The 25986-nt window shown below is 40.3% G+C and overlaps 1 protein-coding gene across 3 annotated transcripts; it reads left to right on the forward strand.

Annotated features, from left to right (window-relative positions):
• The first annotated feature begins 3969 nt into the window (after nucleotides 1–3969).
• LOC122777368 (DENN domain-containing protein 2D-like) lies at nucleotides 3970–24245 on the forward strand. 3 transcript variants are annotated; one of them, XM_044038557.1, is made up of 17 exons: nucleotides 3970–4281; nucleotides 5812–5878; nucleotides 5992–6078; nucleotides 6197–6265; nucleotides 13684–13731; nucleotides 15588–15683; nucleotides 16914–17089; nucleotides 17738–17850; nucleotides 18659–18728; nucleotides 18835–18912; nucleotides 19370–19510; nucleotides 20815–20963; nucleotides 21101–21272; nucleotides 22271–22321; nucleotides 22438–22519; nucleotides 22614–22856; nucleotides 23902–24245. In XM_044038557.1, exons 1-17 carry the CDS (start codon nucleotides 4252–4254, stop codon nucleotides 23967–23969), a joined length of 1740 nt encoding a protein of 579 aa, XP_043894492.1. In that variant the 5' UTR covers nucleotides 3970–4251; the 3' UTR covers nucleotides 23970–24245. The 3 variants fall into 3 exon arrangements, with proteins under 3 accessions (XP_043894492.1, XP_043894493.1, XP_043894494.1); XM_044038558.1 differs by having other exon boundaries at nucleotides 3970–4278; XM_044038559.1 differs by lacking the exons at nucleotides 3970–4281; nucleotides 5812–5878; nucleotides 5992–6078; nucleotides 6197–6265 and adding an exon at nucleotides 7433–7969.
• Nucleotides 24246–25986: the final 1741 nt, after the last annotated feature.

The raw sequence follows: 25986 nt of genomic DNA on the forward strand, positions 1-25986 counted from the left end.
CAGTCTGTTACAGAAATACAGAAATGTTAGTCATGTTTGTTTTGGGAGTCACGTTTTTGTCATTTCCTGTTTTATTTTGGTGAGGGTTTAGGGTTTCCTGTGGGTCTGATTACCTTGAGTGTTTGCACCTGGTCCCCTTTCCCCTTCTTAAGTCACTCATTCCCCTCTTGTTCATGATAAGAGTGTAGAATCAAGTGGATATAGTTTTGTTTTCATGTTAAGAGTTTCGATCCAAGTTGATCCAGTTTTCGTTTCGACATTATAGGTTTGTTTATCGCCTTTTCTCTTGCCTTCAGCATTCTTTTTTGTTAATGTTTTTGAGAGAGCAATAAAGCCTCCTATTTTGATTTCACCTATGTGACTCAATCTCGTGCATCCTGAATCCAAGCTTTGTGGTACAAATCCTGACAAAAGTCGGTTGAAACTGTTGAAATTTAACATAAGAAACCATGGGAAACTCTGACTTGTCCTAAATGTGTGTATTTATATGAACAATGTTATATTATAAAAATGACAGAACGCAACAAAACTAGAAGTTGTGGTTGTGTGTCAATTTGAGCGTATGCATTATAGAGGGTGAAACATAACAACACATCTATTTTTTGATACTGACTCCCAATCATTTGTTTATTGAAATGATGTGCAAATATTGTATGAACCTGTATGACCGCTATGGTCTTTCTAGTTGGTACATAACTTGTACTGGTAGTTTGAGTTTGAGTTTGAGTCCTTGGTGCTCACGTGGCACATATCAGTGCCGCAGGTGCACCGGTGGTAAATTGCTGTATGAATAATACACAACTCCTTATATGATCATGTGATGTGTGCTTATAGATGCCATCTTTAGGCTTGACAAAATGCTTGTTGTTGTTGTTGCGTCAAAGTTATTTTATATCACTTTTTTTAAAAACTTGGGAAGCTAGTAATAAGTATAAGTAGTGATAATTGTGCAGAAGTCACAAAACAAGACTGCTGTACTTTAATTTTTGTTCATAAAAACCAGTCAAGCAAACTTTGAACTGTGACATAATTAGACATTTTACAAATTCAATCCAGTTTCAAGTACTTTATTGCTCAGGTGTGTTTACATAGTTTGTGAAAATGGATAAAAATGGATATAATTACCTGAAAAAAAGTGTAGCAAACACTCATATTGCACATACATCTGTATATATACGTAACATAGCAATGAGGAAAAAAGCAGCCAAAATTCTCTGTGTTCTAAGGGTTAAAGACCCAAGATGACCACATGACCACAGAGGGTCTCAACCCCTGACCCCTCACTGAGGACCAGGAGAAGATCCACAGAACCACAGACTGGCCAACAGGTTTGAAGAACAGACTACAGGCTGATAGGAACGTCAGACTGGAGCTGCATTTTCTGTCTGATTAGGACGTTGACGTTTGAGCTCCAGCGTGGATTATGTAACAGATTTATCTGCGATGTTCCTCACTGTTGTGTTTTTGGAGACCAAGATACATGGATGGAGCCTTGTCAGACAAGGACTATGAAGACGATTAGTTTCTTGTCTGTGACCCATTTCTGCGACGCGTCCCATCCAGACTGCATGGCTCTGAGTGACGTCCCTGATCCACCGCCGTGTCCATTATCACATGTGGACAGGACAAGATGAGTGACATGCAGGGACACACCCATCTGAAGCGATATGATGAGAGACATAAAGAAACATTCATGTCACTGGATTAATTGTTTATCTAACTGGTTGTTTATATTAACATTTGTATGTTTTGTAAGGCACTTTGAGTTTGATAAGAGACGATAATGCATTACAGCAAATTACCCATACAAAATAAATGACATGCAGTACATGTGCCCATACCTATGTAGTGATATATGTATGTATATACATATATATGTGTGTGTGTGTGTGTATATATATATATATTTATATATAATGATGTATTATTATCACATATCGGGATATATAAAAGACATACTGTAGGCTACCTTTAAAACACAATGAAATACCCATATTGAAATAGAAATACAGTAGATGTTCATATACAGTATGTTCACACATGTTAGGTTTTACCTCACATGTATTTCATTCATGAAAATCCAATACTTGATTTTGAAGAATAACAACCCAGTTTATTGCAAAAACACATTGATTTTAATTGGGGTCATTTTTTACCCCACTCGTGGAAGAGTGTAGGTAAGGGTAGGTTGTGCATCCAAGGGTTAAATTGTTTGATTTCCATGACAATTTTGTCAGTGTGCTTCTTCTGCTGGTTCAGTAAATCCAAAACGCTACTCAACATGTCATTCAGTCAGTACATTCATCCACTAGAGGGCGCCAGTGTTCAACACTATTAGACCAAAACATGCTGCCCATCATAATATTGTGTAAGGAGGATTTTTTTGTATTAACAACCCTTATTGATACAACATCATGACAAGGCATCAAAGAGGAATAACAGCAACATGGTCAGAGCCATTTTTAAAGTGTAACTCAAACCTTAAACTGCCAGTGCATCAAGTTAATTTACACTAAACCTTCACAGTTTAGTGTAAATCATTGAAGTTATGCATGATGTGTTTCTGCATTTAGATTTTTGTCATTGTTTGTTCTCAGTCCTCAGTCACTGCAACATGCTGTCATCACCTTCTTGTCCAGTCAGTCTAATCAAACTCCTCCCCCGTCTTTATAAACGTGTGTTGTATGATCGTTACACAATGCTTCCTCTAGAGAGCAGTGCTGAGGACCAAGTTGCAGGCATCAATAAATATGGCGACCACTGAAGAAGTTATTTTATTTACAAAACACAGAAACACAAGTGGATTCTGTGATGGATGTAATTCCGCAAATTCTGGAACGTTCCCTGATTCTTAAATGTCCACATTCAGACTCTTCATTGATCCATAACAGTAACGTCGGCTGTTCCTGTGCAGCTTGGAATTGATTGGAACCACTTGCAACAGAAGCTAGAACTTATATTTATCTCATTGCGACTTCCTCCTTCACAGGACCTGTTACAAACTGTTACCTGTGACTTCTTCCTCCTGCTGTACCAGCCCTGAACACTGATCCCTGTCTGATTTACTGTTTTTCCTGTTTTATGGACGTGTTTTATGTGTGTACTTGCTGCCTCTGACCCAGGTCGTCATTGACAATGAGAACTGTAACCTGGTAAAAATAAAAAGGTTAAATAAAAACTGATTTCTGGAGGTATTCATTTCTCCATTTCGCACAATGACAGACAAACTGAACGCAGAGTACGGACGAGCGGTTCCGTTTGTCTCTGTCAATCTTAATGGAGATTAAGAGATTAAGAGGCTCTCACACAGTAACAGTGGTAGAGCGAGTCGTCTTTCAACTCCAAGGTTGTGGGTTTGATTCCTGGCTCCAATAGTTTACATGCCGGTGTGTCCTTGGGCAAGACACTAAACCCCACGACGTGCCGGCAGCGTGTGAATGAGCATGAAAGACGAGAGAATGCGTGAATGTTAAATCTGTAGTGTAAAGCAGCTTTGAGTGCTCACCAAGGCTAGAAAGGTGCTACACAAATACAGGCCATTTACACAATACTTCCCCTAGAGGGCAGTGCTGAGGGCCAAGCGGTTATTTTATTCCGTTTTATTCCGAAATGAAGAAAAACGCATGCAGATTCTGCGATGGACGGGTAATTCCACAACTTCCTGCAGAGGCGCTCTTTGCAGACATTTTGACGTGTCTTAACAGTAAAAGCATGTGTGTGGCTGACATTAATGAAGATGACCGATCAGTTCAAAGGTCAGGGTTTGAATCTGCCAACTTGGCGGGCGACTTTGTGGTTTGTTTTATTGCCCGTCCCTAGTCCAACACACACACCACCATCTGGTGAGTGAGTATACAGTGTTGCTATCATCATTAATAATTATCCAAGTCCAGGTGGAATACAGATTAACTGGTTTCAAAGGTGGATTAACAGGTTTTAGTGTACAATACACACACACACACACACACACACACAGAGACGGACATCTACACCCATACTCTGCGTCACTGCGCTGTGGTTTCACATTGAAAGGGGAAATCTGTGACTGAAGTTCATCAACTGCTTTCTTCAACAAGTGCTTCCTTATGCATGTGCACTTGCTGTTGCATCACTCACACACTCAGCGAGGCTGGAAAAGAGTGTGTTTTTCTCGTTTTCAGTGTCTGTTCAGTGATGACATAGAACCAAGTCGGATCATTAACTGTGGCTCCGGTGGATAAATCCTTTCTTTCAGCTCTTTGGTGGAGAGAGATGGACAAGGCGTCACAGCGAGCGCAGGTGGTGAGTGAGTGTGTGTGTGTGTGTGTGTGTGTGTGTGTCATGCTCCTCTTTGTGTTTTCCTCTGTGCTGTGATTGTGCAGACACTTTCATGCTGACAGACAGACAGGCTCGGAAGATTATGGTCCAGCGTCACCACCGTCACAGTTGCATGTACAGCAGAAGCAAACGGCAGCAAAGTGAAGTGTTCAAGTGTGACAAGCTGGTGTTTCCTGAGGAAAAGAGAATTTTGATCGCAATCGTTTTTTTCACTTTTATTTCCTGTGGTTAGAGTTACAAGTACACAGCGCACTAATGATGACTGTGGTGTCGGAAGGTGTCAAAATATATACTCGTAATGTGTGGCCACAATATTTCGACAGTTTATTTCTGTGTAACTGACCTAATATGAAACTGCAGTTAATGTCGTATGTCATTGTACAACCTCCACAGGTGACCACAGCTCTGGATTCTACAGGATTTTTCAGTTACTTCCTGAAAACTGTTTATTTCAGTTTCTGTGTATTGCAGACTGTGTCGCTGAAACAAACTCAGCGTGTTGACTTAATACATTCAAACACAGGTTTATTCTTTTGCTGACATGATACTGGCGAGTAATTCCCCTGTGGTAACTTATTCATTTAGCAAACTAGAGTTGACCTTTGGGTCCCTAAGATTAATATAGTGATAATTATATACTGTGGTGTAAGTACTGTGTATATGTTTTAGGATAAATCCTAACCATGGTAACTGTTCTAGACAAGGAAATAAAGACATAAAAATGAGATATGTATGAATCCAGTTGATAAAATAAATAAAGGTGCTTACCTTGTAGTGATGACGACACATGGCAGGCGACCACAAACACTTGGTTTGTCAGTCAAGGTGCGTTGGTTTGGTAAAAGAAAGGAAGTGTAGAGGCGCTACTAACAGGGCTTCCTTGAAGAAAAGAGATTCTCACAGAATGCTCTTCTATAGTTAGCTGTCGGCAACTGACCTTGGTTATTGGCGTCTCAGAAACAAATGTTTGCATGTTCTCCCCGTGTGTTCTCGCCCTATGTCAGCTGAGATTGGCACAGCACCCCTCGCTATAAGGATAAAGTGGTAGAAAATGGATGGATTTTCAACATAATACACAAAGATCTGAAGCAAAAGATTGGACAATTTCGCTTGGGGCCGCTTTTTTTGTGGCTTCAAGAAGAAGATTTGACTAGTTGTGTTGAAGAGAAGACACATTTTAGTTTCAAATGTTGATTGCACAGTTGGTGGAATGTTGATTGAGAAAAGACACCACATGAGTTTGATAACCGGCGGGGTTTGTGTTCCTTGTCACTGAAAAAGTGATGACTCATTTCTAAAGCACAAAGGAAATGCTTGTAGGTTGTCTGTTGTATTTTTTGTACATAAACATCCATTATGACGTAGAGAAGTAGTACCTGTGTTCTGACAAGCGTCTAATCACACTTAATGACAGTGACCAAACAGGAACGGCTGAGAACATGAACGTTGTTTCTGGCAACTTTTTTAAGTGCTTATTCCTTTTTTCTCTCTCAGAATGTGGAGCAGCCGCTGTCTCCAAACAGACGGAGAAGTTTCGGCTTCTCATCTCTCCGCATCAAAAGTAAGACGGTGGATCAAGTCGCACACATTCAGGGTCATGACCTGATTTAACTTCGATGGGAAATGACACTTCTTACTGAGCACTCTTTCATTATGTCACATACTTTTCTGCAGAAAGACACAACAGCAATGACGAGGGTGAGTTTACTCAGCGGAGAGGGCTGCTGTCGTTTTCTTCAGTCCGGGAGACGTCAAGGAAGGGTAAACAATTGTTTTTTTACTCTGCTGAAACAATTACAGACATTTTCACGTAAAAACATGACAAGTCAGTTTGTTGACGTTCAGATTTTTCTTTTGCTTTTTCGGATTTTATCACCAGAGCCTTCATCAGATGATGATGGTGGTGGTGCTTCTCAGCGACAAGGGACTCGGGAGCAGATGAAGACAGGTATGTTGTGATGCTGAAGTGAACATGCTACCTTGCGGTGTTCTAATGGGATCTAATGGGATGTTACCATTCCCTATGTCACACTTTACTGCACATTCTCTCATTGATATAATCCAGGATTTCACTCTGCTAACCTCTGGGAGGTGTTCTTTTGAACCTAAACATAAAAACAGCTCCAGTGTCTGACATTGTCAGGCAGCCTTTTCCACACTCAAAACTGAAGCTTGTAAACTGCAGATTTTACATATAGAATATCTGCATGTTTAGCTTACAAGGACACTGGTGGAGTTGCTGGTTTACTGCTGCCTCATTTACTGAGTTTTGTGTCAATTAGATTGTCTTCCACTGTGATGATCGTTGAACCCCGAGTGCTCACACGGATCTGTGCTGCGTGAGCACCAATTTGGCAGCCATGTTTTCAGTAAAAGTGTTTTAGGCTGGTTCTCCAGCACAGCAGTCAGTCACATTCTTAAACACTTAACGTAGCTTAATGTCCAAAAACATGCGATCAGTCATTACCAAATGTCTCATGGACACCAAAATGGAAACCCCAATACTATGGACGTTAAGCTTTTTTCCTCTCCATAGGTGCTCATTATAGAGGAAAAGTGGACATGATTAGAGACGTTCACACAAAATCTCAGTTTTCGGACATAAGGTAAATTAGGCTTTGAGCGCCTCGGGAGGAAAAAGCTAAACGGAGACAGCATCCATAATATTGGAGTTTCCAATTTGATTTTTGGAGAATTGAAAGTGGGCACTACTCTAGGTGTCCATGAGAAAGTTGGTGTTTTTGGACATTTCGCTTCGTTAAGCAGTTTAGAATGTTCCAGTAAAATCCAATCCAATCCAATCCAACTTTATTTGTTAAGCACTTTAAACAAACCACAATGGACCAAAGTGCTGTACAGAATAAATAAAAGGCATAATAATAAAAGGTTCAAAATTAGATAAAACTTGCCTAAAATAAATTAGAATCATAAAATACAATAAGAATTAGCAGCATACAATAAAAAACAATAAATTCTATTCAAAATTAAAATATGTAAAATAAATAAAACCAAACGTCTCATGAAGTCTCATAAAATAACCACGCTATAAAAACAAAAAACAAAAAAGACAACCTGGACTATCCCTTTAACAGACTTGCAAAAGAGGTGTGAGTCAGCTCTCTGACGTTGAACAGGTTCCTTGGAAGGTAATATCTATTCTAGGCAGGAGTCTGGCTTGGTGCCTGCTGCTGGTTGCTTCAGGGTCTGACAGGATAATGGATAAACATAAAAGCATTTTACGTTGTTCCGTTAAAACTACTTTTTTCTTCTAGATAATCTGTAGTGCATTGTTGTTATGGGAGTTTTTCGTGCTCTTTCTCTTGGTTGTCTAATTGTTTATTAAGTCCTAACTTGTGAGTCAGGCTTTGGGTATAGTTTTTCTTTTCTTTTCTTTTTTTGCCCACGTGACTTGAACGCACCACGGGAGGACAGCGCTTTTGTTTTTTTTCGGCTCGCGGAGCAGCAGCAGCAGCACGCGGAGGCGCGGAGAGAGTGAGCGCGAGCCACGATGACATGTCCGTACGGGAGAGGAGACGATGGAGAGCCGCTGCTGTGTCACTGAACGTCCGCGGCGTGTGTGTGTGGAGCTGAGCAGCCATGAGCGAGGCGGTGACGAGGAGGAGAAAAGGAGTAGCGAAGAAGAACAGATGGAGTGAGTACAGGAGGAGGACACCTCACGCTCCGCCGCTACTATCACCTGACTCAACCGCTCGTACTTTAACTTTAACTTGAGACAGTCCGTAAATGTGAATTTGTCTGTGGATAAAAAAAGTTACGTTACTTAAGTCTGCGTTTAAAAAAGTTACGTTAATTTTCAACCTCAGAGTCGCTTACCTGTGCGGAACGTGCGGTGTTTGTGTCTTATATCCGGGTTAGAGATTTCCCACCACGTCTTCATTAGTCGCCATTAGATTGTGTTGTCCGATAAACAACAACAACCACATCATTTTTGTTCCACTTATGTACAACAGTTATTTTGTGTAACATTTTCCCTTTATACTTGGGATTCTATCAAATTATTATAATTCCATCAATTATTTTTGATTACATCATAAAAGTTGTATTCTCTTGCATCAAGTACGTGACAATAATTTAAATGGATGAATGTGGTACAACGACTCAAACTAAACATTGCGTTGATGAATTACTTGAATACACCTTGAGACTATTGATATGATTCAATAATCTGCTTCACACTGAAATATCTCCACAGTTGGAGTAACTCGAATAACATAGAACACTTTGGTCATGTATTCAATATTGTGATTATGTAAAACAAGCGCGTTCCCTAACTTGAACCCTTAGTTCAACTTAGTTCCAATTAAGTATATCAATCAATAATTCAATAATAATTGAAATTTGCCTTACTCTTATAGCAATATAACACAAGTCCGGCATATATATTGTGTTGTTGTTGTTTTCTGTCTTCAAGAAAACCACAATTAATAGTTAATAGTTTCTTTAAGTTTCTCTCTCTCTCTCAGAGCAAATGTCAACCTCTCAGGATTATCCGACATATCCTCAAATATTCATTGGACTAGTATTTGATTGAGTTATACAGTGTGCTTTAAGTGCTTTAAAACCTTGCAGGAGCTCACCTGGTAGTGGAAAATATCTCAGTTTTATAGCACTTTAACAGGGTTCTTCATGACTAGCTGTGCAGTAGACCCACCAGCATAAGATGTCGTGCGAGGAACTGGAAAAGTTCTATTTGAAATCAACAGGTTTCATGTTTTTCTCAATGGGAAAACACAGTAAATGGAGCAGGACTCCAGCACTTCTTTTCAGACTGTTCCATTCCTTTGCTCTCAAAGCTGACGGCATAGTGTTGTAACATGTCGAGCAGCCTCAGGGTGTGAAGCTGTTCAACAGGACTGCTATTTGCACCCACATCATGCCATTGCTTTTGACAGAGTGCAAACGCCTCGTCCTGTCAATAGAGGTTTAAAAAAAAACGAGAAAAACCTCTGTGGACTTAAGGACTGGTTGCTGTCATGAGGCGAGGGAGGTGAGCCGGACCCACGGTGAAACTAGGACAAAGTGCCGCAGCTGAAGGTCATCGGGGATACGTTCACTTGTGTGTTCACCGTGTCTGTGCTGCATGTGCTCACTCAGCTTTTTTCAGTGAGCCCGTGTTGTAGTGTACAGTGAGTGGGAGAGTGATAGATGTGAGGTCGTGTTTGACAGCAAACCACAAACCAGCAAGAATGTAGTCGGTGGCAAAGTTTCCCCACTTTTGTCTTTCAGTGATTCATGAAAGCTTCCGTTTGTCTGTGGTGGTGGCCAACGTTAAAACTGGCAACTGGTTTCCATTCAGCTTTATCCCTTTTTAATGAAATTCTATTCTACTTTCAGTGTCATTTCAGTGTTTTGATTTGATATTTAGTGCTGTGTAAGAGTGAGGAATTTGACTATTATTGTCCAAGCGTGACAAATGTCCGACACAGTCACATTAAGCTAAATTACACTCTGTCTGTCACTCAGATGTTTGTGAGTGTTTACTTGATTTACCCTATTACAGCAAACCAAAACAATCTATTGTTACTTCCAGGAGTAAACAAATACTAGCCTAGGGCTGTGCAATTAATCAAAGCATGTGTTTCAATTACGATTATGGCCCCAAACGATTACAAATGCAAATGAATGGAAACAAAATGATTATTACAAAACCTTTATTCTGAAAAATAATGCTTTTAATGTTGTAATGGCTTCCTGTCCTGCTTGTCATCCATCAAAAATAGAATACAGGCATTCAGTTGAATCCCCGGGTTAAACACGAGTAAAGATATACAATATACGATAAGTTATTTTAAGGTGAATTCAAAACGTTTGTTCAAATGTCAATGAAATCATTTGGAATCATTAAAACAGAATAATTTCCAGTTTTTGGTAAATACCGTAATATAATAATATTATATTACGTATTAATATAATTATTATATTATTATTAATATTACATATTAATATATTAATAATATAATAATATCAACATATTCTGACATTTTTACGGACCAAATGAGTGCTCAATTAATCGGGAAAATAATTGACAGATTAATGGTGAGTAAACATCTTGAATCTGAAGACACTTGACCCATCTTTGCTTCTGATGTCTTTGCCTGCAGTGTGTGACAAAAAGTGTATACGAATATGGGCGTGAATGGCAAACCTACAGTGTAAAGCAGCTTTGCATCACAGACCATTTACATGTAAGATTATGAATATAGCCAGTTACTTACAAGCCCATAAATAGAAGAGATGTCTTTGGAACACAGACCCATGTCTTTGTCCTTCAGCTGGACACTTTAACTACCTCCTGTCACTGTCGAGAAGCTTGTTTCTGGCTGCGTCTGTTGCTGCATTCACGTGGATCTGGTAAACTCATAATGACAAGTCACGCACAGGAGAGTTTGAGTTCTTGAACTTTCAGAAAACGTAGAATTAACATGTTGGGAGTTCTCAGGACAAAGAACCACTTTTCAGTGCAGGTTCCACTGGTTTTAATGGTTTCTCAAATGCACCCGCTTCCAATACAGAGGATCAATAACAATACAAAGAGAAATGTCTCTTTGTAAATGGCTAAATGTTGCATATTGTAGTAATTGTAGTTGCACATAAGTAATTCAGCAGAGCTCCAGTTTCTTTGTGCTGGTGAACAGTGTTCCTTTTTTGTCATTTGATAAAATTCTGTCATAGCTTAAGTTAAATGACTGCCTTTCATTTGATATTTAAGTCACTGATATTGTCACATGGTTTTTTTTCTTATCATGTTACCATGGTTACAGGCGTCAAGCACCCTTGGTAAAATCCTGTTGCTTTTGTAAAGTCTGAACAGGAACTGCTCTGTATAATCTACTCAAGTAGAGCTTTCCCTGTTAATGGTGATTCGCTTTGAAAAGTGCTTTATAGTTAGCAGATCGCAGGGTTGAAATATTATTTATTCACATAGATTTCTGCGGGGTCTGTCCAGTTTTCTACTATTCCTTTGAAGATGTTTTGGGAAAAATCATCGACTACCTTTTATGTTTTGTGTTGTGTCCCCTTCTTACAGAGAAATCCATTTAAGCACATTTCATGAGCTACACATGTGTATTTGTATATATCCATTTTCATATATTAAAATTTGAAAATGCAATATAAGTTTCATAAGAATATAGATAGACTAGGGGCTTGAAAATCAGCATTTTACAGGAAATGGTTAACTAACTGTTGCTGTGGCCAATTGTGGGTAAGGTATGTCACTTTCATCTTGCTTTTCTTTTATTATAGTTGTGGCCTGCTGTTCTTTTGTCATACACTTGACTTGGTATTTACGACTTGGACTAGCCCTTGAAGTGAGGTTAACTTTTATAAAGTTAAACAAAGGACATTTCCTCATCCACTTAAAAGCCAAAACCTCTTTTTAGAATACCTGTTGAATAGTAATGAGCATATTCTTTGCCGAGAGCTGTTTTCTTTATACGCTCTCTGTAGAAATCAGTTTGTCCCACATGACGTGAACGCAGCATCAATATAAAAATTCTTTCCTCGGAGTCTGAGGTAAACAAATGAATCAGACGACTGTTAGTGCTGTCGTTGATAAACAGCAGGGAGATGTTATTGATGGCCGCTCTGCTATATTGTGGTTACCAAATCCAAATACGTACAGTGGGATTGAAACCAGAAGTTTTAATATATAGCCATGCAAATGCAGAGTGTCAGCGCGTTCCCTCTGCCGGAGGAGCTGCAGTATGTGTGGTATCAGCAGAGTCCACGTGGGGATCGGCTGCTGAGCTGCAGCAGACTTTTTGTTTCTGCTTTTGTGTTCACGGTTGAGCAGTCTTGGTGTCTGTGTTGAAGCAGTGCAGGTTCAGGTATTTGTGTATCTGAGAGCTGTTTATGTTTGCAGGATTACCGAGGTAAGCCTTCACTACTGCCCTTTTCAGAAAATTGTTGTTTGGTGAAGGGTTTGTAAAACCACTTTAAGTAAGAATGACGGTCCAGATTAGCCGGGCCCTGGTCAGGCTTATTTTCAGGCTTAGCTCCATCTCAGACTTAAAGCTGTTGTCAGGGTTCCCACGGGTCCTTGAAAACATTGAAAGTTTAAAAAAAACAACAAATGACAAGGACCTTGAAAGTAGATAGACATGGGTCATTGAAAGTGCTTGAATGTTGTCCAAGAAAGAAGTACAGTTGGATATTCAGGTAAATGTTTGTTAGGACGCCACCTGTGTCATACCCTGCATTGCTTGATGTATGTAGACCAGGCCTACGCAGGACAAACGTGGAGTCGGAATTACTGTCTCTCTCTCCACTGTTGACGTGAGATTCCGTGCCAAGCGATGAGCGAGTAACGCTAAGCAAAAGAAACGCAAATGACGACATGATGACTCACCAAAGAAAATGACTTTCTTGACCAAGATCCCAAGGGCAAGCCCAAGTGGACGTGGTACCTCAATGGAAGGGTGCCACGAAATGTAACATTTAGGGCCAGTTATTACTTCACCACACATGATGGGAGTGAAGTATTGTTTTTGGTGGCTCTGTCTATCTGTCTGTCTGTCTGTCTGTGCTTCTGCAGTTGCACTTGCCACTATGACCAACAGAGGCCGCCAGAGGCTTGTTGCGTGAATGGGGTGAAGTCTGCCATCTCTGATTGCCTTGTTTTGGTACTGTTCCTAATGGAAATGCAAAAAAACGCGTACCCTAAGCACGCCATTAGGTTCAATAAATTCGGGCAATTCCCACCTACCTTCCTGCTCTGTTTGGCTAACCTTTCTTGCAAGCATTACTTGGTAGGTGGTGCAACGGAACAAACCAATAACACATTTGTAGGCTGTAAAATTAATGGAATACTTCACTGATTTGCATTTAGCTTTGCATTACTAGAATAGGGGTAGTATTTTTTTAAAAATTGTGCTTCCCAACGTCAGTTCCCCTGAGTTGAGAAATATCTTCATTCTTTTCTTTGTTACTTGCCCACCAGTGACACTTGGTCCTGTTAGTGTAACTGTTAGCAAAGATGGCGGACACGGTTTACATTCTGGGGATGAGGTCTTGTGCGTTGCAGTTTCATCTCAGACCAAGTGCAGTCTAGTAATACAAAGCTAAATGCAAATCGCCGAAGTATTCCTTTAAGGCTAGATTAGACCGTTATCAGTGAAGCAAGTATTTCAATTTATTTAATGTGTCCTAAATCCTCTAATGCAATACATTTCTTACTTGATGTCCCTTTTTAAGAAACTCATGGTTGTATCGTGATTGTGAAAGTCCTGTAACACTGTGGCCTTTTCTGACCACATGCTCTCATTTTCAATGTGACCTGAAAGAAAGAAAAGTAAACAGTCCCCGAGTTGTTTATTCACCAAACCTTTTGTTTGCGTTGCTTAGGTGAGCAGCCCAGAGGCAACCTCATCTCTGATGTCCCTGGGAAACTCAGTAAGTACAGTTACTTGAGACAGACTGGAGGCTATTTTCTCCTTTATACCCCCCTTCCTCTTTTTTACTTTCAAGTATGTTTCTCTTTTTATATATATATATATATATATATATATATATATATATATATATATATATATATATATCCCAGCCATGTATTAAAATATTAGTAATAAGTTAGATTTACTTTGTTGCCATGTCTGAATCTTCCACACACACACATACTCACACACCTGCTATGATGCAGTGTGTTCCACATGGTTATCGTTACCCCCATGGAATGAAAAGAAACTGATATAAGCGATTCTGGATTATTGGCATGATATTTGACTTGAGAGAGTAACGTGGCTCTCACACAGACAGACATCTGTGATGGATGAGCATGTAATAATAACCACCCTCACCCCGATCTGTGCTACTTAGAGATAATAAGAGTTTTGTTTGTATAATGCATCCCAAGCCTTCTGTTCATCAGCCTCCAAATCCTTTCAAATTCTTCCCATCTTTCATAATATATCGGATCCTCTCCGAATGAAGGGCTCGCATTATTAACGTGATATCAGTATTTTGGTTAAATTATAGGGTTTTTGTCAGAGCTTGTCAATGGCAGAACCCCGTGTTTGATTGTGTTACTTTACCGCACGTGCAACCGGTGTCGGTGGATGTCGACAAAATGTGTCCAAACACATGTTTAAAGTGTGTGGAAAGTGTTTATCTTTACACTTTAGATATGCTAGAAAATGGAGGCTGAGAACATGGGAACAACTGTGGAGTTAAGACTGAAAAATGTGAAAAACTGGGCCATGTGACGCGCGTCTCCATATTACAGTTCTGCCGCTACTTGGCTGAGCTTGACTCTACTTGTTTTAGCTGGTGATTGTTTAGCCCCTGCTCTGGTGAGGTTCCAAGCAAAATGTGACGTCGACAGACTGCCGGTCACTGATTGGTCCGACACAAGAATCAAATCGAACAATGTCGAACTGTAGATCAGTTAAAAAGACTTAAAAAACCTGAAAAACATGCATTAATCTCCGACATTAAGCATAGGAAATGTCTAAATGTCTCACTATTTAACAGAGGAGGTGTATTTAGCGACAGCACTGCTGAAAGCCGTGACGTTCTGCCGTATTTCAGTTCAGTGGCCGTGCTATGACGACCCCACCCACTTTGAGGAGGTACTATGAAGTAACAGAAAACGTTGATCTGATACCAAAACCATGTAGAGCTGATGGAAAAGTGTCATATGTCATGAAACTTGGACCTAAAAAGTAAAACTGTAGCTTCTCTACTTAGTTGTCGAACAGGTAGTTTGATTACATTTATATTCTTTACAAACGCTGACAAATGGTGACGTTCTGTTGCTTTGGTCCTCACTAAAGGTCCATTCATGCTCCATTTTCATCTGTTTTCTGTCCGTCTGTCCCTAATGTTATCACCATCTCGCAGAGACGCTCCTCGAAACTTTCCGCTATTTTTAAATCACATAAACTCTTCTTTGTCGTTCTCCTGACTGATTGGACCATTGTTTGTATACTACCCCCACGATTTCCAGTGACATTGCTGCGTTTTGTTTTGGAAAACAAATACAAAGTGCCCGTCTGACATTTCTGACAAAGAGAGAAGAGACACACACACTTTAATGTCTGCTGATTATCGATGCAGGTAACATTCTTCTGACTCAACTCGTGCCAGCACTCACACTCCGACCTAAACGGAGGTCTGATCCACCAGAACACAACATGTGCCTGTGCAGGATGTTGGATTTATTTTGAGGAACTGTGGATATTTACACTTTTGTTTTGTAACTGTGTGAAAGTTACAGTGATAAGCAGCTGCTGATTTTGTTTCTCAAACAGGTTCAATCCCACCAGCGGAAGATGAAGGTGGACGACAAGGGGCCCTCAAGAGGTTCAGTGCCATGTGGTCGTCCTTCCGCAGAGGCAGAAAAGAGAGTGAGTCTTTGCAGGGAGAAAAAGAATGATTGGGTTAAGTGAATACTGTGAATACTGGTGGAGCTGCTGTTCTGAGCAGCAACTGAACAGTCACAGGAAACGATGTGAGACTCTTTGTTTTCACACTGGTGACAAAGGCAGAAAAAGGACAAACGGGTCAAATTACAGAAGTGAACTCCACCTGAATGCTTGTCATCACAACATGTTTTTATCACTGATTTGGGCTTTAAAAAACAGAATGGAAACACAGACATTACGTAATAGTTTTTACACTTGACAGAGGTGGAACATTTTCTATGTATTGATTTAAAAAGTGAAGCCATCAATAAAGACGTTTGACAAAGCGCCGTCCACAAAACACACAAACACACACTGTCAGCTGTGTTGATACAGACTACACCTTTAAGAAGACACTACAAACATCATAGTGAACTTCTAGGCCGGTTTTCATCATAGTGCGGTTTGGTATAGTATGGTATAGACTTGTGTTTTCAGTGAGAATAGTACCTTTGTACCTTCGGAGACGTCAAGCTTTGTATGAGATTAGACTGCGGCGGGCGGGAGTGACGTTTTTCAGCTGATTGTCATGGTTAAAGCCGCTCTACCTCCACCCTGACCTGACCGTACCATTTTTACTCTGGTACCCCAGGGAAGGGTGCCAAAAAAATGGAACGGAGCTGGTTATTTTGGTACTAGTCCTAATGGGAACGTCAGCAAATCACCAAACTATCGGTCGTCTTTTTTTTCTTTTTATAATTTTACGGCAGTGTAATGCTGCCCTCCACGGTTCGGAATTCCCAGTCACAGTTTGTGCTCAATTACAGTTTGAAGTCCTCTCATCCTGGTCGCACTCTTCTTCATCGCTGCACGAAGTTCTCAAGCGTAGTTCAGAGTTCCTCGATGAAGCTCTAAGTGCTCCACCCAACTGCTTTCTTGCCTCCTCAGTTTCACCTCCCTCTTATCCTCCCCTCTCCCATCCCCCTTCACTACGATGTTCTTCTTTTTATTACAGTATTATTATCAGGGCTACAGACATGAAGTTATGCACTATAGCTTTGAACATGATTTAGATACGCGCACCTCTGTCCATACAAGGTGTCGTAGCTGACAATAACAGAGGAGGAAAAACAGACCATGGTTAATGAAGCTGCCTGTAAATCTGCTATGTTAGATTCTGTGGTCCCCCTGCATGCGAAAACACAATTTAAACGTCTACCTCTCTCTGTGTAGAAGGGAAAGAACTGGAGCCCCCAGAACCAGAAGGCCCAGCAGCGGCAGAGAACTCATCCCGACAGCAACGCTATGCCAGTGGCCAGTACTTCTTTGAGTATCTGGTGGTGGTCAGCCTCAAGAAGACCAAGGACGACAGTAGCTATGAACCCGAGATCACCTACCAGTTTCCCAAGGTCAGTTTGACAGGTTTGATGGCTTTTCCACAGGATTAATTCCAGCTGTGGTGCACACATCTGCATGTGATCCCCCTCTGTGACAGGAACATGGATTCGAAAGTGAAAGATTGAAACTATAATATATAGCAGCAGCTACACCCTGGTGTGACTATTCGCATCTCCATTGCTTATATTACTTACAGTTGTTCAAGGTGGTGATTTAAAATGGAAGTATAGACATTATGAATTGTAAATTGAAAACAAAGATAAAAATGCGATAATTTCAGTGTAAACGAGTTAAAAACTGGACATTTTTACTTACATTTTCACATTGAATGAGTATATTTACATTCTGTGTATAGGGTCTATTACTGTGGCTTTAGAAACACACTGTTGTGAGGTTGTTATGTGGACATTCTGAATCCTGGCTTGCATAACATGACCTAGAATAACAAATAAAATATGTTGTAAGCATCACAAGTATTTCTGCGCCTTCGTCTGCCAAAATCCAGCCTAAAAATAAGTCAAGTATCAGAATATTGGTGGAAATATGTAGTGAATTTGATCCGAACACTCAGAACGTTGGGTTGGCTGCGAGAGAAATAAGGAACTTTTCAGAAATGTTGTGAAGAACAGAGGTCTGTGTGTGTGTGTGTGTTCTTTCAGAGGGATGGGATGGCCAGACGTCAGAAGGAGGAGGAAGAGAAGACGCTCAAAGCGATCACACTGTTCTGTTTCCCAGAGGGCATCAACTGGGCTCCTCTGACAGAATACCACAGGTTTGTCCGCTGCTTCAGAAGTTTCATATGCTGTTGACTTTTTGGGTGTGAAAAAGACGAGTGTTTACAACAGTAATGAATCTTTTCTTCTTCAGCCTGTGTTTCCTTTGTCACTCGCTGCAAATCAGCCCTGAAGCAGATTTCTCAATCACTGTGGAGTGTAAAGTTCATAGAGGAATAAAAAAAAACAAAGCAACAGAACTTTGTCATTCGCAGAAATAATGATTTAATGCAACATCTGTTTGCTGCTGCACTTTTCAAAAAGGTCAGATATTGGGCAGAGCAGGTAATTGAAACAACACGATGGACAAATGTTAGCAAAGGCTAAAATTCTTTAGTTCTTTGCCGGTTCAACAAAAGAAATGCAATACATGCATGTTAAAAACAAGACATATCTTTAAGTTAGTATAATAATAATTTGATTCATTGATTACTTAGAAAATTAGTACAAGTTTCTCTGATTTTTCAACTTCTTAAATGTAAATATTCTCTGGTTTCTTTGTTCCATATAACAAAAAACTAAAACTAAAGCTGGATCATTTTGGTTTGTGGAACAATGGATTACTCGATTAATGAGGAAATAATCGTCAGATTAATTGAATATGAAAATAGTTGTTAGTAGAAGCCCTAGTTAGTATAGTGGTAAATATAGTAGCATGGGAGTTAATCTTTTTGCTCCACCTAAACTTTAATGTGCTGCACATTCAAATGACAATTAGATATTTACCCACATTATTCAGCTCTAATCACAAAAGTAATTTGTGTTTTTGTTGATTGATTTCAGTAAATCTGTGTTTTGTGTTTGCAGCGAGACCTTCTCCTTCGTTCTGACTGAGATTGACGGCAGCAGAAGAAATGGATACTGCAGGAGGTTACTGGTCAGTGTTTCCGGTCACCAACGACTCCACTGTTTATCTGTTTATCTGTTTATGATCATTAAAAAGCTTCTTCTTCTTCTTCTTCTTCTTTGTCTAAACCCTGAAGCCTGGAGGGAAAGGAGCCCGCGCCCCTGAGGCGTACTGCATCATCAGCAGTCTGGCTTGTTTCGGCCTTTTCTCCAAGGTGAGGTGAACACTGAGCTGCACGTGTCCACGGAGGAATTTACCACTTAACAACTTAAAACTGTTGTTGGCAGGATCGTGTGATAAATAATTGTTGATAGTTTCAGAGTCTCATCCACAATGTCGGCTCTCTGTCTTGAACCGCTTTATCTGTATCTGCTACTTTTTATAATTAAGGACTGATTAAAATATAAAATGGAAGATATTCTATTACACTTAGGCAGAGCTCAATTAAATGGTTAAAGGGGATTTTTTGTTGTTTTTCACATCTATTAATGTTTATTTATCAGAGACAATGCAGTGAGACATAGTGTTTATAACGTATCACATGTAGAGTAAAAAGGACAATAATATAAGACCTATTTCTCATCTACATAATACAATGTAAAATATCCAGTCTCAGCCAGCTCTTGACCTTTTGCATCGTCATGACCTTCTGTTCTCCCGCATGTGTGCAGATATTTGACGAGGTGGAGAAGCGGCGGCAGATCTCCCGGGCTATGATCTACCCATTCATGCAGAAGCTGCGGGAGGCCCCATTCCCAGCTCCGGGGAACACTGTGGAGATTAAAAGCTTCATTCCGGAGTCGGGCACTGAGGTCAGATCAGAAACTCCTTAAAGAGCCCCGTCCTGACCTGGCGTCAGCGTCTGTCCTGAAAGATCCTGTCACAAGTATGACAACGTTTAGTCCGACAGAGACGGACAAGAATCAGGAGAATTTAAGTCAATGTTTGGATTAAGATGATATTGTAGCAGTAGCTACAGATGAATCAATGCACAGCTGTGATTTCAGTTCACTGTGAAACTGCAGCAGGTCAGAGGACGTCAGCTGAGGAGACGATCTTTAATGCGCCCTGAGGACGGATTCTCGTTCACACATGTTGGAGAATGTGACCAAGTGTGTCCCAGACCAACTCTAAATGTGGTTGTAGATCAGATCTGAAGACTCATTGAGACCTAAATTTAGAGCTTGTGTTTGGATCATTTAGGACAGACGTTAAAACCATGTCTAAACAGGTTTGCTGTTACTGTTTCTGAGCAATGCTCAGATTTGTTACTAACACCAGGCCTGAAAAGGATTCTCGCCAGGGTCAGGACGCTAGGATTTTTGCAGTCACACTGGTCTCCACTCCTCCACTTTTTAGGCAGCCTTAGGTGATGAGTCGAGAGGTGTGTCCCTCCACGGTGATCCTTCAGAAGTTTGACTCCGTTCATTGACACAATAGAAACATATTGAGCCACTAGACTGAGGGTTGGAACCGTAGACAGGACGAGGCCCCAGCTCGTCACCACCACAAAGAAATACTCACACAAACCTAAACAAACAGTGCAACTGGGTGACACCTGAGCTCCTGCAGGTAGGTGTGTCTGTGTCGGGTTGTGTCTGAACCTGTCCTACATCACCGAACCTGAAGCTCAGAGCGGAGCATCAGCATCTCACACCGAGGCCTTGTGTCATGTTTCAGCTGCAGCTCTCTGTCTCTCCTTTAAGTATTCACTCAGTTGTGGGCAGCACATTTCTACTTTGACCAGCCACCTAATTCAAGGTACCGGTACTGGTAACCAGCACTAGCAGTGGAAGTCCCAGACCCACATCAAATTGTGGCGATCATTCACTCGGCTGACGACCAGTCGGAGTGATTTCTTTTTACACCGATGTCCCAACATTGATTAATTATCTGCCAACGAGGTCCAACATGTGGGACGCACCAACACCAGCACGACACAGAAATCATTACAACTGAACATCATTTTCTGACCAAACAAGTACTCGGTTAATGGAGAGTATGAAAATGATCATTAGTTGCAGCCCTAGAGTCTGTTTGTGACAGTGGTCTCTCGCTCCCTCTCTCTCTCTCCCTCTCTCTCCCTCTCTCTCCCTCTCTCTCTCTCCCTCCCTAGATCATCAGTCTGACTCGCCCACTGGACTCCTGGCTGGAACACGTCAACTTTGCCACGCTGTTCGGCTGCCTGACAGATGAGGAGGTGTTAGTGGTGTTTGCCGCCGCTGTCCTGGAGAGACGCATCATCTTCATCGCAGATGAACTGGGGTATTTTACACAAAGAGATGCCATTGAGATGTACCCACGAACAGAGTTCATCTGTTCACGATCGGTTTCATCAAACCTGGACTGTTCCTGTTTTTTTTTCCTCAGCTCTAATGTGAACTGTCTTTGTCTCCGTGCAGCACCTTATCCCAAGTCATCCACGCAGTCACAGCCCTCCTTTACCCCTTCACCTGGCAGCACACCTTCATCTCCATCGTCCCCGAGATCCTGATGGATGTAGTGATGGCGCCAACGCCGTACCTGCTGGGAGTCCAGAAACGCCTGCTGGACCTGGTCATTGATCAGAGTGATGTGAGTTATCATTAAGTAATCTTTTTTTTTTCTTCTTTTTTTTAGTTTTTCTAAATATTATATTTAAACATTCTACCAAGTTTATACGCTCTAAATTTAAATGTTGTATTCTTCCATCTTCATCCATCTTCTACTGCTTTATCCTCTACAGCCCAGTGGACATAGGGGTTTTTATTCTTTAAATATATAAAATCCCTCTTTTTAAAAAACACATTCACCTCACCTTTGCTTCACCTTAAAAGCAACAGAATATCTTAACCACTTATTAGTGACCTCTAGCATACCTCTGTCAATATAAAGCAGAGCTCAGTTCTAGACACATACACTGTCCTATGCGAGCCTTTACCTATGTCCAATAAACTGTTGACAAGTGTTTGTATTTTAACTTGCACGGCTTTTGGGCAGTCCGTGGGCAAGTGGAAAGGGAACATAACTTGTAACCAGAGGGTTGTCGATTCAAATCCCCACCCGGCCAAAAAAGGCCTGGGGTAAGGTACCCAACCCCCAATGCTCCCTGGGCGCTACTCAGTGTGGCAGCCCACTGCTCCTAATTCTAGGATGGGTCAAAAATGCAGAGGAATACTTTCCCTAAGGGGATTAATAAAAACTAACTAACTTTTCTGTCCTTGACGGCACTAGAGAAACAGACGGATGAATTAGGAAAAATGTACCAATTGTGTGCATCTAAATTGTCATGTAGGCCTATTTTAATTAGATGGTTAACATGGTTAACATTTTAACTCATCATACCTTCTTTGATTTGAATGTCAGTTGTTGACGACATAGATGCTGTTCTACATATTTAAATGAGACAAAACATTCAAATTGGCCACTGATTTTACTGTTGTGGCAGATACAGGACATTTTTTCACTTAAACAAGATACTAATATATGAAAAGTAACTGAACAGTTTAAAATCCCATTCAGAATGATATTCACTTAGTGTTCCTGTTTGATTTCATGTCTCGTCATCTGTCTATTTCTTCTTCTTCCCGTAGATGCTAATGGTCGATTTGTCAGAGGATAAGGAGGAAACTTTCCTTTATTCTGTAAGTGTTGTGTTGACTCTAAATTCTTGAGTTATCAGTTATTTTTTAAAAATGTACAAGAAACCATTTATGAAAGTTAAACATGTGTATAAAACAATACAATCTTCCTTTTCCAGATGGGTGATGAAAGCTCTATTCTACCCCCGAAGCTCCAAGCGGAAATACTTGAGTCTCTGAGTAAAAGACAAAAAGCGTCAAGTGAGTAAAAATCAATCCTAGACAGTGAAGTGAAGAAGCAGAAACGGCTCCATCACCACAAACATTTTCTCTTCTTGTTTTTTTTCTTCCGCAGCGGTGGAGGAGCTGAACCGAGTGGTGTACGAGGCCTTCCTGCATTTCTTTGTGAGAACAGTCGGCCATTATGCGTCGTACGTGAAGTACAGTGGAAAAGAGCCGGGAGTGTTTGAGAAGAGGAGCTTCTACAAGGCCATCGAGTCCAAGACGACTCGACACTTTGTCAAGAAGTTCATCCAGACGCAGATGTTCGACCTGTTTATCCAGGATGTGGAGCAGCAGCAGCCTGGACCGCAGCAAGGTGAGGACTGTGGCGATGTTTTAAAAATACACGTGAACATGTTTGTCTGACTGAAATGGTACTAATTCAAATTTTTAAAAAACTTGGAAATAATAGAAGCCGGTACACGGAAGAATAAGACAACAGACAAAAACCAAGCCGGAACATTTGTTGAACTGATGAGGAGAAAAACTGGGCAGGTCTCAGGACTTCATTTAAGTTCAGGGAATGGCTCTCCACGTTTCAAACACAGGTTTGGGAGGTTTTGAGAGGTTTTTCAATCTCATATTTGAGGTAGACATGTCGATGTGACACATATCTTAGTGAACGAAAAATATGAAACAGCTTTTATTTATCACCTTAATCCCTAAAAAAGAATGAAGAATGAAAAAGTTTAAACATATATTATCTTAAATAAAGATAAAACTCTCACTCTCTCCCACCAAAGTCCATAGAGAAAACCAGTGTTTTTAACTCACTTGGACGTGGGAGCATCTGGTCTGTTGCTGACTTGTTTGCGACGTTTATGACACTCGGTGAAGTCCAAATGAAGGATTTCAAACCCCAAAGTTGCAAAGAACACATTTGATCTTAGTGGTGGAGGAAGCAGTGGATCAACTTTTCCCTGATGTGAAATCGTTGATTTTCTCTATGGACTTTGGTGCGGGGGTGATGAGGTGTCTATCTGGTGTATTTTATTGACTTGGAAACATGTTTCCATGATGCTGCTTTCCTCCTGAGAGTTTCATAAACATGTTGACTGAACTGAGACACAAACAATCCTCCAATGCCTGTCTGTTTCCTGGACGTTAGCTGGATTCCTATTGGACGGGCGAGCATTCGTCACAGCGTGCAGAGGTCGAAGTTCAGTGTTATACTTGGCAGAGTGAAAAAAAAACCCTTGTACAGTGAAAGGCCTTTTAAAGAAATGGGTTTCAGAGCACAGCAGAGCTGTTGGCGCGTCGTTTTAAACAGTATGTCTTGTAACCTAAGAACCCTTTGATATAATAATTGGTACAGTCAGTGCACTGATTCTGTCTCCTGTCTCCTGTCTTCTGTCCCGCAGGCGTATTTCACAAAAAGATCCTTGAATACCAGGAGAAGAAGAAAAGGGACAAGGGGAAGAAACACTAACTCTCTGCAGGGATCACTCGTGTATATACAGGAGTACATAGGAAAAGATGTAAATGTTGTGACTTGTGTATTTTTTTAATGTCCCGTGTTGGTTTGCTTTTAAATAATGTTTGTAACAATGTGTGTGTGCGTTACTGTATGGTTAACTTGCTGCTACTCTGTGAAACACTGGGACACTTGAGCGTCACATGTTGGTCCTCAGGCTGTGGAGAAAGTGTGTCGCTGATGACGAGCAGGAAAATCATTTCAAATAAAGCTGGGTTTTTTTTACAAAAAGTCCACGTTCCTATGATGTCTTATTTTTAGACTCTGTTATCCCAGAATTCCTCTCTGTGCAATGACCCCTGTGGGATAATATATGAGCCCAACTGTGCTGCATGACGCTTTAATATACATCAAACAGCTCAATCTGTTGTTTTTGTTTGATTTCATCGTTGACAAATGACACATTGAGATGATTGAGCTACAGTGTTGATTGATTCTTCTTTATTATTGTGTCATGAATAAGTACGAGTATGCCTAGCCCCAAATGGGCTTATAAGACACCATTATTTAAACGTACAGACCAGCAACAAAGAGAAGAACACAAACCACAGCAAACTAGAAACAAACTTGTATACATTTAAACGTAAAAACATCCATTCTACTCTGTCGTCATCAGTACATGAGAATATTTCTGGGTTTACGCTTGGTGAAGGTGTTTTTAGATCATCGTAGAGAGGACGATACAGAAGAAGGAGCGACTCGTTCTCAATTTCACCGAGTCCATTTCCCCTCATGAACGTTTTTAAATCAATAATTAAATATGTTGTTGGTTAGGGGGAAGCAACATAAAAGCACACATTTAGATAGGTTGTTCAAAAATGAAATATTATTTTAATGAGTAGGATAAATCTGTATTAATCAAAAAATAACAGGAGAAATTATAGGTTATGCTTAATTTGAATTTAAAAGTTGCGAGAACAATGTTAATAAAATAAATAGCATAACACCAGCAACATATTTTATATACATTAATGTATTTACATGTAAATGAACTGGATATTATTATTAGTGTTATTATAATTAGGGATGAGTTGATCTGATACAGAATAGGAAAAAAAGACTAAATCTGATATGATCCAAACATCTTTTATATCTCATGCTTCTCTTTGCACAGACTGTAAAAATGTAAATAAAAAGCAGCAGCATTTTTAGTCGGGTGTAGGTGGGCTGTATATTTTCTCTCTATTATTAATTATCTATATCTTTGAAATCGCTTGAAATGGCTGTAGGTGGCAACTGCATCACGTGTTTGCGGTGCATTTGTCTGCGTCATTGGCAGCTAAACAAAAAAGTAAACATCCGGACTACCGGCACTTTGCCTTTATCCCCCAAAATGCATTGCGTGTTGGTCACATGGTCTGGCGAGCTCAATTGCGAAGTACTCCCAAAACAATTCTAGAGAGAGTGCACTTGATGGCGCCATCTAGTGGGCAACACAAGGTTTAATGTTCATTTGTATGAAACAAATTAGTTGAAAAAAAATCAATGCTTACATTGTGATATTTCACTGTTATAAAGTGTTATAGATAGTTGATGGGGCATGTATGTGTGAAGTTAAGTTTCACTTAACTTCTTACTGTTTCACTTTTCTTTTTTTTTTAAACTTTCTATGCTTGTATGCACCTATGTCACCAGAACAAATTTCTTGTATGTGCAAATCATACTTGGCAATAAAGCTCTTCTGATTCTGATTCTGATTTTGAGGAGTCATACCATGGGTCCATGGGAGTCACTTGCAGATTGGAGGTTCTCGCGAGAGTTCGACGTATCTCGATAATTCAGAAAAAATGACTCCCCCGAAAAACAGAAAAACAATCAGAAAAGGTATTAAAAAAGTAATTTATTTTTGAAAAACACTAATAATAAGTAAACATGTGAAAAATACAACACACAGGAAGCATTAGATAAGTAAATAAAATCATCCCGTTGAACTACCCTCTCACAAGATGGCGGTAATGAGCCAACGGCTGCT

The sequence above is a fragment of the Solea senegalensis genome, linkage group LG11 (genome assembly GCF_019176455.1).
Source record: "Solea senegalensis isolate Sse05_10M linkage group LG11, IFAPA_SoseM_1, whole genome shotgun sequence".
NCBI lineage: Eukaryota > Metazoa > Chordata > Actinopteri > Pleuronectiformes > Soleidae > Solea > Solea senegalensis.

What these genes read in the sequence shown, in the direction of transcription:
- LOC122777368 (XM_044038557.1), top strand. Translation starts at nt 4,252, where the DNA reads ATGGACAAGGCGTCACAGCGAGCGCAGGTG. An exon ending in TGATGTCCCTGGGAAACTCA is followed by an intron (nt 13,732 to 15,587) that starts GTAAGTACAGTT and finishes TTTCTCAAACAG; the next exon opens with GTTCAATCCCACCAGCGGAA. An exon ending in GCAGCCTGGACCGCAGCAAG is followed by an intron (nt 22,857 to 23,901) that starts GTGAGGACTGTG and finishes TCTGTCCCGCAG; the next exon opens with GCGTATTTCACAAAAAGATC.